General features: G+C 51.0%; 1 protein-coding gene across 2 annotated transcripts; it reads right to left on the bottom strand.

Annotated features, from left to right (window-relative positions):
* Positions 1 to 1,736: 1,736 nt before the first annotated feature.
* On the bottom strand, positions 1,737 to 15,934 carry spg11 (SPG11 vesicle trafficking associated, spatacsin). Of its 2 annotated transcripts, none has more exons than XM_029523029.1 (38): positions 15,645 to 15,934; positions 15,063 to 15,445; positions 14,725 to 14,949; positions 14,012 to 14,216; positions 13,361 to 13,498; positions 12,589 to 12,968; positions 12,265 to 12,410; positions 12,062 to 12,176; positions 11,674 to 11,829; positions 11,414 to 11,589; positions 11,148 to 11,324; positions 10,769 to 10,840; positions 10,357 to 10,484; positions 10,098 to 10,276; positions 9,618 to 10,017; positions 9,439 to 9,545; positions 9,163 to 9,308; positions 8,870 to 9,034; positions 8,710 to 8,776; positions 8,466 to 8,628; positions 8,177 to 8,385; positions 7,969 to 8,068; positions 7,679 to 7,838; positions 7,131 to 7,595; positions 6,935 to 7,042; positions 6,332 to 6,497; positions 6,035 to 6,249; positions 5,195 to 5,942; positions 4,743 to 4,885; positions 4,429 to 4,663; positions 3,918 to 4,052; positions 3,700 to 3,833; positions 3,500 to 3,619; positions 2,796 to 2,964; positions 2,638 to 2,714; positions 2,389 to 2,544; positions 2,161 to 2,312; positions 1,737 to 2,083 (listed from the first exon to the last, which is right to left on the bottom strand). In XM_029523029.1, exons 1-38 carry the CDS (start codon positions 15,839 to 15,841, stop codon positions 1,906 to 1,908), a joined length of 7,395 nt encoding a protein of 2,464 aa, XP_029378889.1. In that variant the 5' UTR covers positions 15,842 to 15,934; the 3' UTR covers positions 1,737 to 1,905. The 2 variants fall into 2 exon arrangements, with proteins under 2 accessions (XP_029378889.1, XP_029378890.1); XM_029523030.1 differs by having other exon boundaries at positions 4,459 to 4,663; positions 10,098 to 10,342; positions 10,402 to 10,484.
* Between the last annotated feature and the right edge of the window lie 348 nt (positions 15,935 to 16,282).

Genomic DNA, 16,282 nt, shown 5'->3' with positions numbered 1-16,282 from the left:
GATCCCAGACCTGATCCCAGACCTGATCCTTGACCCGATCTCAGACCTGATCCTTGATCTGATCCCAGACCTGATCCTGGACCTGATCCCGGACCTGATCCCAGACCTGATCTCAGACCTGATCCCAGACCTGATCCTGGACCCACACTGACCTAATTTTGTGAGAATCTGCAGCCTGAAACGTCTCAAACGTCTGAAGTGGGCGGGTCAGAGAAACGCAGCACTGTAACACAGGTGAGCTGCGTTCATGTTGTTGATGCTGGCTGTTACCACGGCAGCAGAGATCACCTGATGTGAAGGAGGAACTGAACCCAGCCACGGCCTCCTCCTGAGGTATCACTCTGCCCCACAGGCGCTGCACTGTCTGTCTGTCTGGGGTCAGTTAGTGGGGGCGGTGATGAAGATCGCTCCGTCAGAGATCTGAACCTGCAGCAGCTGAAGATGACGAGTATTCAGATGAACCAGTCGATAGCAGGCTCACCCAAATGTCCTGACCTTTTGACCTTGGAAGGAAAAACATGTCACGTTTCAGTTTTTCTCTCCATCAGTTCAGGTTTCATCAGAAAATTAATGTGGCTAAAATCAGATGACCCTTCACCTCCTGTTCAGTACGAAAACAACACATGAAGCGTGAAGTTGTTTGTTTTGTTGTTTCTTCTCCAGACGTCGCAGCGGCTGGACGTTCTGTTTGCTGTCTCTCACAGGAGGTGAAGTATTCTGGCAGAGACAATGAGAAAGTTCTGAGCTGAAAAGAGCAGGGACAGTGGAGCAGTGGATCCGGTTTGTGGTGGTCTCTGGACGAGGAGACGTTTCCCTTCATGGCGTCTTGTCCTCTCCCAGAGTCTGGTTCTTCCATATTTGGACCAGTTCAGGGTCCAAAGGCATATCCCAGAATTCACAGCATGTCAGGAGTGAAACATTTTGTACAAGAAAAAAGTTTTAGCTAAAATAGAATTCAAACTTTACTGATATTGTGGTTTTATGAACTTTTGATCACATCTGTTGATTCATATTTTAAGCAGCTAATTAACTCACTTTTCCAGGAAATTAATTTTCTCCTGAGCTAAAGAGGGAAAGTGTCCGTTTGTTTTCTCCCTGAATTAAAACAAACCTGAGGTTCGTTAGAGTGTGAATGTGTTCAATAAAACAGTTACTGTTGTGTGCTCGTTGTCCAGGGACAGATGGTGGCGCTCCAGGATGTTTCCCAGCATGCTCTGCTCACGGCGGTGATGAGTAAAAACTGCTTCAGCACTGTAACGCTGCATAAAATCCTGTTTATGGCCAGAGGAAGATTTTCTACATCAGGGTTAGGGTTAAGAAACATCTTGGAGAGAAACTGAGTTAAAATAGTGAAGTTCCAACAAGTCCAGATCAACAGATCTCAGACTGACTCCACTGACACCTGGTGGAGGAAGAAAGAACTGCATCAATTCAAATCCAGACGGTGAACATGATTGTAGAAGAGAATCTGTGTTTAAAAAAAAACTTGACATTTATAAGAGTTACATCTTCAGGCAGAACCAAAAAACTGGAAGTGCCGGGAAAAGTTGAAATATATATCCAGTTAAACAGACTGACCTGCCTCAACAAACCTTCTGTTGTTTCCTACATTTCCCAGAAAGCCTTTCAGTTTGTCCTCACAGTGGACAAGACGCACAACACAAACTCAGAATTCACCTTCAATCCACCAGAACAAAGTTAAAAACTGACACTGATTTTCTCGTCTGGTTGATTTTTAAAATCAGATTCAGATTTTATTCAGACAAATTTATTCTAATCAATGAGTGAAAATGTTACAGTTGAATTGATTCAATAATAATTATTGATTATTAATCTCCACAGAAGACAAATCAGAGACTCATATTAAACATTTCATATAAATAATCCAGTCCGTAAGTCGGCCAATCAGCTGGCCAGTCTGTCGTTCAGGTAGTTGGCGGTCGTGGCGTCCTGCAGCATGGTCTTGGTGACGTCGTACAGGTTTTGCTGGTAGGCCAGTCTGTACCGGCTGTAGATGTCGTCACAGTGTGTCAGCAGCCGCTTCACGTTGGGCGCGATGCTGCTGCCGGGAGCGCCGTCCAGCCTGAAACAGACGGCGCACACAGGTGAGGCGAGCTCAGGTGACCCCCGATGGGCCGACTCGGCTCAACGGCATCTTACTTTTTGAAGATTTCCTCGAACAGGCCGGCAGTCAGGGGGCGGAGCTCCTTGAACTCATCCAGGTAAACAAAGTCACCTTTCAGGATCACCCTCTGGTACAAGATCTCTGCCCAGTCCGGACTGTAGCTGTAGGCCTCCGAGACCACCAACACCTGAGACACAAGACCACACAGTCCTCGGTCAGACTGGACACCAGAGTCTAGGGGCCACATCTGAAGACCTGCAGACCTGGAAGCATCGCGGCAGCCTGATGACGGCGTTCAGCAGCTCTGCCGGTCTCAGGTTGATGACGCATACGTCTGATCCCTGGTTCAGGAAGTGGAGCTGAAGAGCGATCAGCTTCGCCGTGCGGACACAGCGGGTGGCCTGACGCACACAGGAGTCCTGGAAGCAAACAAAGACACACACAGAGTTAGTTTCTGTGCTGTTCAGCTGTCAAAGGTGGAAACAGAAGAAGAAAACGAGGCGTTCAGGGACCTTGGAGAAACTCTCTGCGGCGTCCTTCAGCAGTCCCAACACTTTGAGCAGCGAACTCTTCAGTTCAGGCGTGACAACTGTTCAGAGACAAGTCAACACAACAATGAACAAAAACCACACACAGAAGAACACACACAGTCTGTGGGGAAGTCTCTCACCCCAGGCCTGAGACTCGATGATCTTCAGCTGAGTCTTGGCGGCCATTTCATGGTTCTCCCCGATCTCCCTCCTCATGCTGAAGCACAGCGCCACCATGTTGTGTTTCTCGCTGTCGGCTGGGAGGCAGCGTTTGATGTAGTCCAGCAGAGCCGTCTTCAGACTGGAGCTCTGCAGGACGTTAGGATCGGGATCGGGATCAGGATCAGGATCAGGATCAAGATCAGGATCAGGATCAGGATCAGGATCAAGATCATGATCGGGATCAAGATCAGGATCAGGATCAAGATCATGATCGGGATCAAGATCAGGATCATGATCAACATGAGGATCAGGATCAAGATCATGATCGGGATCAAGATCAGGATCAGGATCAACATGAGGATCAGGATCAAGATCAGGATCAAGATCATGATCGGGATCAAGATCATGATCGGGATCAAGATCATGATCGGGATCAGGATCAAGAGGGACCACCGCTGCTGGACTACTGTGTACGGTGGCCCAGAGGGGTCACGGTGGTCATGCTGTGCTGCTAATGCTAATGCTAATGCTAAAGATAGCTCTGTAACTAGCAAGGCTCTTTGAAAGTGAAACTGCAGGAAACATGTTTCTGTTCAGATCCAGATCGTGACTTAATTTTATGATATAGGATGAAAAAGCAGATATGTCAGATAAATCAGATGGGTGTGTGAGTGTGTCAGACCTGTCGTCGGTCCGTGTCCGTCTTCTTCCTCAGCAACATCTCAAATCGATGGTTCTGATGCAGCAGGTCAAAGACGTACGTCATCTCATTATACCTGCCAATACCTGTCAGCAGACGCACCTGCACACATACACACTGGTTGTGATCATTTTCAGGTGGGGATAATGCTGGCTCGTCACAGGTCAGTGGGCGGGGCTTACCAGCAGGCCGTAGTGCTCTCCTGGTGCGAGGTAGGCGTGGCTGAGGTGGCGGGCGGCCTGCAGCACTCTGACAATGCCCTCCATGTTACAGGTGAGACTGAAACAGTCATGAGCGACGATCAACAGCTCCACAACTGCATCAGAGGAAGGACGGCCATTTTTAGAACATCACAGTCAAACTGATCCTGTAAGATGTTATGAGTGTGTGTGTGTCGTACTGCAGTTCAGGTCTCTCAGTGGGACAGTGTTGAGGTTCTCCAGCAGTTTGACTCCCACCAGGTTTGGGTCGTCACAAAGTTTGATGAGTTGGATCAGAGAGTCCCGCCCCTCAGACGGCCTGAAGACCTGCCGCTCTGCGCACACACACGCGCGCACACACGCACGCACACACACACACGCGCGCGCACACACACACACGCACACACGCACACGCACGCACACACACACACACACACACACACACACACACACACACACGCGCGCACACACGCACGCACGCACACACACACGCGCGCGCACACACACACACGCACACACACACACACACACACACACACACACACACACACACACACTAATTACTTTGGGAAAAGTTGCTGTGAAGAAAAGTTGAAGCGTAAAATATAATAAACATGAGGATATAAATAATTCATCAGGGGGATCCAGATGTTTGAACATCAACACGGCTGCAGACTTGTTTACTGATGAACCAGAATGGAGACACTTCACCTCTGATGTTGAAACCAGGGCTGTCTTCACCGGCCTGCAGGTCCTGGACTGGGGCCAGCAGAGCCTGGACCACGGCGGAGGAGACCAGCTGGGCCACGGAGTCCGCAGACAGACCCTGAGCTTTGATGAAGACCTGCGCCTTCCTGAAGCGCTCCGGCTGGTCGGACAGCAGCATCATCTCCAGCACACAGCGTGGCTCCTGAGAGCAGATCTGGCTGAAGGACGTCTGCAGCTCCTGGGGCGTCAGGGGTCAACTTTAAGGGTCAGTCTGACCTTCACCCTCCTGACTGAAGATGCGTGTTTTGTGTTCGTACCTTGGAGAGCTGGTAGAGGCTCAGGACTTGTTTACAATAGCCGTTGCCGTGGCGACACTGATCCACCAGTTTCTGTAGCTGGATGGCAACGTCGTCCTCCAGCAGGGGGAGCATGAGGAAGGCCAAGCTGCTGAAGGAGGCAGCTGGAACCGACAGAGGGGAGAAGAAGATTTTCTGGTTGTGTGATTTTGTCTCTCTACTGTTTTGACCTTGAACTTTGACCTTCGACCACCAACAAGACAAACGTTTGTACTACATGTTGGGAAATTCCTTGAAGCTATTCATGAGGCCAAACCCACGTTTTGTGAGGTCACTGTGACCTTTGACACAAAAACTAAATATCTCTGGCTTTGACCTAGTTGAAGGTCAAAGTTCAAATATGTAGCGGTAGAACAGGTAGGACAGACAGACAGACAGACAGACAGACAGACAAAGGTGAGGGAGACTCTTACAGCTGCTCAGGCCCTTCGTGGGCGGAGCTTCTGAGGGCTCCTCTTGTGTTTTGGGGTCGAGCTCTCCGGACGCCAGGCCGCGGCAGCGCAATACGAGCCACACGTCCGGGTGATACAGCGAGAAATAACGGCAGATACGGCCGGCCTCATGGATCCCCCCATCATCTAACAACTGACCAATCAAAGAGGCCAGGACTGTCCTCTCCTCTGGACTCAGCCTGGAGCCAGAGTCTGGGTCCTCCTGGTCCTCAGAGGGACCGGGGAGTCCGTCCAGACTGAGACACATCTCCGAGTTCAGAGCAGAGATGGTGGAGAAGGAAAACTCCTTCATGAGCGTTTCGTACGTGCTGAGCTCCGGCGTGACGACGGCAGGCGGCAGGTTGAAGACACTCTCCTTCTCCATGGCGATGGTGAGGACATGTTGTCGGACCCGACTGATCCACAACCTTTTCTCCAGGTTCTGCAGTTCGTCCACAGGAGGCGGGCTGAGCAGGGAGAGCCAGTGAGCGGTGAGGCTGAGGAGCAGGCAGCGTTCCTGGACGTCCAACAGCTCCGTCTGGACCTCCGATCCACGTCTGGAAGAGTCCGCCATCCCTGCATCAGAATGTGACAGGAAGAGCTGGGAGGCTGATTCTGGATCAGTCTCATCAGCCTTCAGCTCATCATGACACTTCTTCCAGAAGCTGACCCGGGTCTCCAACCTCCTCCACTGGGTCTTGGACTTCTGGGAGTTCACTTCCTGAAGGAGCTACGACAGAAAAGTTTCAAAACAGTAAGTTGGTTAATAAAAAAATAAAACAATCTAAAGCTGAATGATGTGTTGACCCATCAGTGTCCGACCTGGCTGAGCAGCAGCCGGTGGACTGGGAGTCCAGCCAGCAGGGCCACCTGCCGGGCCTGGCTGTACCGCCCCCTGGCCTGCAGAGCGTCCACAGCAGCCTGGAACTCCTCCTGCTGGACAGCGGGGGAACTGCATTGGAGCAGTCTGGGAGACAGGATGACCTCTGACCCCTGCAGCAGCTGGCTGAGCTGACTCAGTTTTCTGAAGTCTGGACCTACAGACACACACAAGGAAATGGTGTCGGTAAAGCCCAGAGCCACATCAGGTCCTGGTCTGACCGATCCTCCTGGTCTCACCGTTTGATTTGAGGAGTTTGTCGACGTCGGCCAGAAGCTGCAGCAGGCGGTGCAGGTCGAACTGGGAGGAGCAGCGCTGCAGCATGGTGAGCAGCAGCACTGAGGCCTGACTCTCCACCCACTGCAGAGGGAGACCACCAGACGGGACTGGACCGCTTGTCCTCAGCTAGACCAGCACAGACAGACACCATGTGAGCAGATTATTTTACTTTTGGAGCCACATGAACTCTTTTCTGTTTTTCATCTCTTTGTGCTTCATTTTTTAAGTATCCTCATATTTAGCATCTGATTCTGACTCCGTTCAGACTCTGTTCTCTGGAATCAGAAAACAAGAACTAACTACAAACACACTTCATGTTTCCTTCGTCTCCAAAGAAAAGTTCCTCTCATGTGTTTGGGTCGTTCTAGAGCTGATCTGAAGTTTCCATCTTTTTCTGATCAGGAGTTCTGCTCATTCTCTATCAAAGATGGAAGAAAAAACTGATCGATCAAATCATCACCGAGCAAGAAAAGCTCTAAACACCAGCTGATGTTTGGAAGCGTTCTGCTCCCGTGGTCTCACTAAGTCCCAGCAGGACTCTGAAGGGTTCCAGGTGGACTCACGGTGATCAGGGTCCTCTGGAAGTCCAGCAGCTTGGCTTTGGCCTCAGAGAAGTTCCTGTAGTCGCAGCACAGCTCGAACATCCGGAGCACCAGAACCAGAGGAGAGTCCTGAGAGACACGGCAGACAAACACAGCTGATTGGTCGACTGGAGTTCAGTACCTGACTGTCGGAGGTTCAGGTTCAGGATCTCTTTACCTTCTGGAAGAGCTTGAAGCCTTGTAGGAGGGGCCTTACATGGCCGCGCCCCAGCAGCGTTCTCCAAATGATTGACAGGTCGTGCAAGTTCCACTCATGGTGCTGGGGGGCTTCGATCAGGTGGGAGGTGGCTTCCTCCACAGTGACATCATCGATGGAGGTCAAAACCCAGACACACAGACAGGCCAGTGGCTCCGCCCCCTGGTGACAGGCAGCCAGAACAGCCAGTGTCGGGCAGCGCTGCAGCAGCGCCTCCTGCAGCAGGTACCTGCAGGGCGACGCCTCCTCCTGGCTCTGCAGCAGGACCAGGAACAGGTCCTTTGGGGGTTGCGAACCCTCAGTGGCCGGACTGGGACTGTCCTCAGAGGACCATCTCCGCCTCTGATCAGACACCTGCAGGTCCTGAAACGCCAGGCTCAGGTGGGCCTGGAGGGCGGGGCCAAACTCAGACAGCAGTGACCTCACCTGGAGGAAGAACCGCATATGGTCTTCGGTTGTGATCTTAAAGAGCAGAGCTTTGATGTCACAATATGGGGGCGGGGCCTCACCTGCTGCAGCGGGAAGTTATGTAGTTGGACAAACAACAGGAAGTGGATGAACTGTCCATCACTTGCACAGTGGGTGGGGTAAACAGAGCTGAGCTCCAGACCATGGAGCTGACAGAACTGAAGAGGCAACGCCCACTCCTGTCCCGCCTCATAGGACGACCTGACACACACATAATGCCATTTCATCAGAGACGGACATGCTCGTCCTTTTTCTCTTCTTTTGTGGAGCCGCTAAGAGTCACAGGAAGTGATGTGTTATGACATCATAAGAAGGAGGGGGAGGGGCGTACCTGCTGATGCCCTTCTGCTCCAGACTGTCAGTCACTGCAGCTTCCAAGTTAATAATCAGCTCCTCTGCTGCTCCAGGCTCCACCTCCACCAGCTTCACTGCTTTAAACACATAAAGGAGAGAGATGAGTAACCACACAGTGTGTGTATTGTGTTGTGCTTACCCAGTGTGCAGTTGTTGTGTAGCAGCAGTGTGTCAGTTGTGTTTACCCAGAGTGTGCAAGTGTTGTGTGGCAGTAGGGTGCGTGTTGTGTTGGCTCTTGTGCTGCAGGATTGTGTTCATGGCTCTGACGTCGACTCTCAGCTTCAGGCTACAGACTCCCAGCAGCTCGCAGAAACAAACGGCCGCCGACGCCACAGATGGCGTGTTGAAATACTGCACGGCCAACCTGTAGACCTGCAGCCAGGCCTGCTGCACACTGACACACAGACAGACACACACTTTAAGGTTTCTCCTGTCTCGCTCACTGAGCTGCTACATTTTGTTTGTCACACTCACAGCTGCCCGACATCGCTGCTGCTGCTCAGCTGCTGGACAACAAAGGTAGCAAAGGCGAAGGATGGTCGGCCATGACGGAGGTAGTAAAGGAAGTCCAGGTTCTCCACCAGAGCGAAATGGTTGACCAGGGAAGGGCTGGAGAAATGAGGCAGCTCTGACGTCTCTGTGGAAAAAAACAGACTGGTCTGAGGTCCTGCTTTAAAAAGGAGATCAGGCTTGTGATGTCCTCGGATCTGGAGCTCACCTGTGGAATTCAGGGTGTTCGCCTCCTGCCATCCGAACAGTCTGGATGGGTCCAGAGGGTGGAGCGACTGGAAAACATGCCACAAAAATTACTTCCTGTCAAGTGGACTCAAACAGCTGTTTAGACCAGACAAGTTCCAGATCCCTGAACCGGTTCAGACCTGCAGGAGGTGGTACACGGAGATATCTGAGGACGCGCTGTGTCCTCGGGGCCCGGTGGGGAACAAGGCGGCCTTCAGCTTGGAGTGGGAGGCAAGTGCCATCTTCAGGAGCTGGGGGTCGACTGTCCTCTCTGACCTGCTGCACCGCTCACCCCGAACCGCCACCTGAGAGAGAGAGGACGACTTCCTGTCAGATCCACGTCTGAGCTGCACTTTAGCGACAAGCTGCAGCTTTAAGAGCTAAAATCAACTGTTTCAGATAAACATCATGTGGCTCCACAGCTTGTGCTCACCTGGTCGATCCCTCCGGGGGCGAACATGATGGCAGCCAGAGCCAGAAGACTGTGACCCTCCAATAACAGGCTGCTGAGCGACGCCTGACTGCCCGGCAACAGGACCTGAGCACTGGTTAAACTGGCCTGGAAGACCAGTCCTGGATCTGGAACCACACAGAGACATTTCAGTCAACTCACCAATGAGGAAACTGATCCATCACATCAACTTAAACTGTTTATAAACCTGGAGCAGGACTCTGGGTCTACCATAAAAACAGCAGCTGGTTCTGGTACCTGACAGGTCCCTGGTGATCTCCTGGATCTTCACCAACATCTCGAACCAGGGCTGACTCTCCATCAAGCTCGCATCGGTCAGAAGGGGGCAGTTTCTGGGTGTCAGTCTGTGGAGAAGACACACAGATTGTGAGCGGCAGATCCTCTTCACCATCAAGCTGAAACTAAATGACACAGACCTGTAGTGCTCCAGGTAGGTGTAGAGCAGGTACTGCAGGCCGCGGTCCAGGCAGAAGGTGATGAAGAGGCTGTGGAGGTCGAGGCCGAGGGGGGAGTGATACTGAGGGACGGGAGGAGCTGAAGCCATCACCCCCCCACCCTGAGCCAGCCGCCACAGCAGCTGCTCCAGGTCTGCCAGCTCGTCTGGGACAAACAGGCCTTTCCTGGCCAGCAGGTCCAGGATGTTCTCCCTGAGGTAGCTGCTGCAGAGCGTGTTGTCGTTCACCATCTCAGGAGTGAGCTCCGGCCACAGCGAAGCCTCAGCGGCCTCCTGGTTCTGGATCCACCCCACCACCCGGCGTTGGTCGTGGAGGGCGGTCAGGTAACGCCACAACACGGCCGAGTCACAGGAGCTCAACTCTGAAGGTTCAGGAAAGCAAAGACTGTTAAAACCCAGTGTGGGGAGAGGAGGGGAACTCTGGTCCTGGTCCCGGTGATACCTGTGTGCTGGAGGCGGGACAGGAGGATGGCGGTCTGACTGTTCTGGTCCCAGTTGCTCACCCAGTCCAACCTGAGGTTCCTCCAGAGTCCCCCATCCACATCAGGTCTCCTCTGTCCCACCAGCTGCTCCAGAAGTTCCACTCCACTTTCTGTTTGTCTTTGAGACATTTGTATGACCCTGAAGAGAGGAAAGAAGTGAGCAGGCGGTGACCGTTTTCCTTTTGGGGAGGGGGGTGTCAGATGTCTGGGTGTCCCTACCTGTGATTTGGGGTTTTTGCTGGACAGCAGGAGGCAGAAAGTGACCCCAGCCTCTCCATGTCTCTGATAAAGTCCACACTCGTCATCTCCTCCTCAGGAAAACAGCCCCGCCTCGACAGCTCGTTCACCTGAATGGACAACCAAACAGAGTCCACAGAATCAGGTGAAATCTGGTCTAAAAGGTAGACCTCTATGTGGTTTAAATCAGGTCCAGGTTCTGTATTAATCCAGTTAAAGTCTCAAAGCTCTCACAGTCTTGATTTAGCAACTGAACCTTAAAACCAGCCGTCAGGACTTCTGGGACTTTGTGATGTCAAAACAGAGCAGTCACCGCCCTCAACCAAGTCCTGTCCACTTGGACCCTCCATCCATGAACCATCTACTGTGCTTGTGATTTTCACCACAGACTCACCACAAAGTCCCTCAGCTCTTTGTCTGGGGTGTAAAGGCCGATCCTGTGAAGCTGCTTCTTCACATCGAAACCCTGAAAACAGCAAATGTAAAAAAGCTGACTGAAAATATTTGAATATTTTAAGATGCTTTAATTTTTAATGAAAAAAACAGAAGACTTTAAATATTTCACTCTGTGATGAATCTGGAATCTGTTTAAGTTTCATGGACGTAATCAAATTACAAAAGAAATGACATTTTCTTTATATTCTTAATTTTTCAGCTGAACCTGTTTGTGATTTCTACGTTAATTTATGGACGTCCACACATTTGGCTTTATTTTGTATTTTAACGGGCTGACACTCTCAGTGTGAGCTGACAGAAAGTGTGTGTGTTCGGACCATGTTGGTGAGGAGTGTGTTGGCGGTCTGCAGGTCTCGCCGCTGCAGGCAGGAGAAGACCTGCTGCAGACCTTCCATCCTCAGAGCCGAGAGACGCCACTTTGGATGGCCCCGCCTCCTCAGGATGGCTTGAGCTCTGGGGATCTGATTGGTCAGGATGGACTGGCAGATCACTTCCTGTAGCACACACACACATACACACAGATGTGACAGGTGTCTGACCCAGCATGAGGCAAAGACAGAAAACTTTCCGTCATCACATTCACCTCCACCTGTAGCTCCTCCCACTCGTTCTTTGATGCCTCCTCCTGTGCAGGAGCAGCAGAGTCAGTGCTGGAGGTGTCGCCCCCTTCAGGCCACGGATATTTCTTCATGTAGCTCCTCAGTTCAATGACGTATCGATCCAGAACGTCCACACAGCGCCGGACACCCTTGTCTTCGTCTGCAAACACAGACAACAGAACTGAGCCTCAGCTGAGGACGGCACTGAGGAGTGTGTGTGTGTGTGTGTGTGTGTGTGTCGTACAGTGGGCCTTGGACAGCACAGTGCGAATCTGTGTGTTGACGAAGTTGATGGTGATGTTGAGCAGCTGCTCTGAGAATTGTCGGCTTTGAGCTTCACTGTTCGATTCCCTGACAGCTGAACACAACAGGTCCAATGCTGGACACAGCTCCAGGACACCTACACACGCGCACACACACAGGTCAGCAACAAACACATCACACCCACAGTTTTATCTGCAGTAATGTATTAAAAGCAAAGATGCAATCATTTAAACCATCGTGGACCAAAACGCTCTGAAGACCTCTGGGTTGTTTGGAAGATGGAACACTGCTGTGGGCTGAAAAGGGTTAAAACAGGCGACATTAAAGGTTGGGACACAAACATGTTTGAGGGGACGGTGTGTCTGTACCGTCAGTCAGACTCTGTGTGGAGGCCGCCGGCTGATCAGCCGCCAAGCTCAGGATGTTCTCTTTGCTCTTCAGGTAGAAATCAACCGTGTCCAGCTGACGGTTCTTCAGTCCGGCCTGAAACACAAACACCAGCACAAACCCGTGACTCTTAGTTTGGACCTGGACCTTAAGGTGGATCTGGAGTCTGAGCAGCCCCTCCAACCTTAAGGGCGTGGATGGGGATGGAGCAGAGCCCCCAGTTGTTCAGATGACACACGGCGTCTACTGTCGCTGCGCTGCCAAACAACATCAGCCTGCTGAGCAAGTCCTGCTGGGAAACGGAGAACAGGACCTGGACCATGCCAGTCTCTGGGTGGGGGGGGAGACAGGGAGCGGGACAAGAACAACACAAGAACAACACTGATCACTGGTCTGAGATTATTACTTTTATGTTATTATTGGCTCATGAAGGCAAATTCTGGTGGCTGATAGGTTTACATCATTCTTCAGTTTCTTGACTTTAATTTTAACTGTAAAAATGTCTCACTCTTCAGCAGCAGTCGGTGCTGTCTCTCTCCACAGCGCTGGACAGGAACCGCCTCGCCCTCCGCCTTGTGGTAGCTCACGCTCCCAGACTCCAAATCCCACAAGGCCACGGTGGTCTGTCTGTTGCCAGGGGACACGAAGGTCAGCAGGGCGGAAAACTCAGAGACCACGAGCAGAGACGGGGCGGACGTCTCAGAAACAGAGAACGTGATGGTTGCCCCACCACCGGGAGCTCTGCTCTGGGCCGAGGATGGAGCCTGGGACTCCAGGTGGGGGAGGAAGCCAGACCAGGATGACCTGGTGGGCGGGGGGGGGGAACCAGAGGAAGATGGGGCCTGCTGGGCTCTGCTGTACATAGAGGCCAGTCGTGCCTTCCAGGATCTACAAGTGAAGTGAGGTCAGGGTTCAACATCAGTCAAAAAGAATCTCAGATATTTTTCTCTCTAATTTTTTATGTTTGTTTTTGTGAAATAATCAAAATAAATAAATTAAATATTGAAAAGGCTTCATTCATGGTTTTCATCATCCTCAGAGGATCAACCTGACAGTCATTGATTGCTATTTCAAGACCCCTTCAGAGAAAATTTCAAAATGTTTGGAAGTTCTACTGGAAGTTCAAAATCTACTCCCTGATCAGGCACTAGGCTTAGTCCAGATATTCATATTCCCCAAAGGTTAAATTCTAACAACTCCCCCTACGAGGTCATTACTGATGTTGTGATGCCAACTTTCCCACAGTGTAATCGATAAAGTCTGCCTGATGGCGATTTTACCGGTCAAGACTGAAGGTCACTGTGTGAGTGGCGAAGCTGCAAGTGGAGCTCAACACGGCATCCTGGTCTTTCAGGTTCTGGGGTCGGAGGGGGGATCGAGTCGGAGGGGTTGCACACAGCAGGTGGCCCGGAAACAACCTGTAGGACAGAAGCATCAGTCTGAAGTCTGTGATATCTGTTTAGAGCAGTCCTCCAAGAAATAAAGGAGTTAAAATCTGAAACATGTCGGACCGTGTGGTTCTTAATATTAATTTAACTGATTAGTAAATGTTGCTGGACTCATTGTCTTCTCATTCAGTTCAAGTTTAGTCCATCTTCGGTCTGAAACAACTTCAGAAACAGATTTAAAGATATATTTCTCTCAGTATTCTGAGTGTCAAACCAAATCTGAAAGTTTCCTGCTGATGAGGTTTATAGTCGGATTTCTGCTCCTCCACCTTCTCCACCGTTTCCTCCTGAACTACGTCACCTCTCCTTTGTTTTACCTTCAAACAGAACTAGATGCTGAGATGCTGCTCTTCCTGCTGATGTAATATCTCAGAATAAACAATTTCAAGATCAGAGACACAAGAAATCAAGACCTGTGTTTATTTTTGTCTTTTCAGCAGATTGAGTGACATGTGAAGGTTGAGCGATGACCTGCTGCTCTACCTGAAGTAGTGGTTGAGGTCGACGCCCACGGCGCCGTGGGCCTGAGTGACGGCTACAGCTGTGCTGAGATCAGCTGACACCCCAAGGAGGCAAAAGGAGGAAGACGACGGGCAGAAGACATCATTGTCCTCTTCCGGGACAGAGCTCAGGTAGGCGGGCAGGTTGACAGTGGCCAGAAGACTTCCATCTGTGATACTGTACACAGCTGGGGGGCGGGTTAAGGAAAAGACTGCTGGGAAAAAATAGACTCCAAATGATCATATTTCAGATAAACTGTAATTCAGCTTTTAATTTTTCCTGTTATTGGCTCATTAATGGTCATGTAGTAATGACATCATCACCATCAAAGGTATTCATCAAAGCTTGCTTAGTGTTAGACCTTAGCTTACTGTTCTATCTGTTTCTATGGGTTTAACTTAGCTTCATTTTAGCCTCGTCTTATGTGACTACGTTTGATTTTAATAGTTTTCTCACTAAGGTTTACTTACTATTAGTTAGCTAATAGACTTTAGTTTGGTTAAACTCAGGTTAATTTATCTTCGTTTGAGTTTAGTTAAGTCGAGTCTCTTCAGACTGGACTCAGCTATGTGTTTGTTTTAGTTAACTTTTTTAAATGTAGTTTTAGTAAGTTCAGGAGTTTGTTTTCCTTCCGTTATCATTTTATTTAGCTAGTTAAGCTAATTAATGCAGTTGATCTCAGATAATCAGGATACACACGAGTCCAGCAGAGCTGAGGCTGAAAAGGGTTCCTCTGCAGACACAGTGGTGGACAGTTGTGTGTTTGTTGTTGTCAGTCGGCTGCAGGTTGCAGCAGGATGAAACCTGTAGCTCCTCCCCCTGCAGCCACAGCAGCTGGAGCAGCCAATCAGCATTCAACAACACGCAGCACCTTCCAGCAGCAAATGACAACACACGCAGCGACTGCAGCTCACACACACCTGAAGACAAAGACTCGTTGTTTATACACTGATACAGACTCCTGGATCTGGGTTCAGATCTGGGGTTGGACAGGGTCTGACCCCACTGATGGAGGTCTGGGTGTGGCACTCACTGTGGTCCTGGTCTCGAGCCAGCTGCAGCAAGTGTTCTGCAGAACATTCAGAGACACAGAGCAGAGAAATGGCAGCTGACTGTTCTCTTTCCACCTCCAACAGCTTTAGGTTGAACTGAGATCCAACAGCCAGGAGTCTGAAGCCACCGCCGCCGCCTGGACCACAACCTGGACCGCCACCTGGACCGCCACCTGGACCGCCACCTGGACCGCCACCTGGACCACAACCTGGACCGCCACCTGGACCGCCACCTGGACCGCCACCTGGACCGCCACCTGGACCGCCACCTGGACCACAACCTGGACCACAACCTGGACCACAACCTGGACCGCCACCTGGACCACAACCTGGACCATGGACGTTCACTTCCTCCCAGCAAAAACTAACATCAGAAAAAAAAAACCCTGTTAGGCTGCAGTTCCTCATTACAACCTGAAAACTGTTTTCTGACCAGGAGTTAAAAACACAAAGCAGGCTGCAGGGTGGGGGGGTCAGTGGGGCCCTAACAGCAGGTCGGTTCAGCCCTGTTTACTGTGTGTGTGGGACATGATGGCTCTGACCGCAGCAGCCGGAACACTCACTCTGTGCAGCGGCCGTCCAGCGCCGCAGGAGCCGCCGCTCCGTCCGCCGGGTCCCAGACCTCCAGCCGGTCCCGGGCATCCAGGCAGCCGAGCAGGGAGCCTCCGGGGGCCAGCTGGGCCCCGCGGAGGGCCGCTATGTCTGCGCAGTTCTGGTTCTCCGGAATCACCACCACCTCGATGGAGCCAGTTTCCGACATGGTCACAGACCGCTGTGTTCCGGTACCGGTCCGACCTCAGCAGGACCACCACACCAAGTCCGACATCTCTTCCTGTCAGAAAAGCAACAGCTCGCTCACATGATCTGCTTCCGCCCTGTCAGCTGACCCGGTCTGACCAATGGGACCAAAGGTAAACAGAGGACGAGTCGAACTCAATCGAGTGACGCTGTTGGCCGTTTTCTTTACGTTTTATCAGGTGAGAGTCTTTGGTTGTTTGTTTTTGGTTTATTTCTTCGGCTCGAACTAATTTCTCTGCTGTCAGTGTGAAATATCAAAAATTGACAATATCTTATGTGATGCAGCAGTTTAATGTAAAGGAATAATTTTCACCCTTACCCTGAGACCTTTGGAGTGATCCTACTTCAGGTTGTTAATATAAATAAATTGTTGTTGTTGCTCAATTACATCTGAATATCTCCC

The sequence above is a fragment of the Echeneis naucrates genome, chromosome 16 (assembly GCF_900963305.1).
Source record: "Echeneis naucrates chromosome 16, fEcheNa1.1, whole genome shotgun sequence".
In the NCBI taxonomy this organism is placed as follows: Eukaryota; Metazoa; Chordata; class Actinopteri; order Carangiformes; family Echeneidae; genus Echeneis; species Echeneis naucrates.
This window is presented reverse-complemented; position numbering and strand designations above follow the sequence as displayed.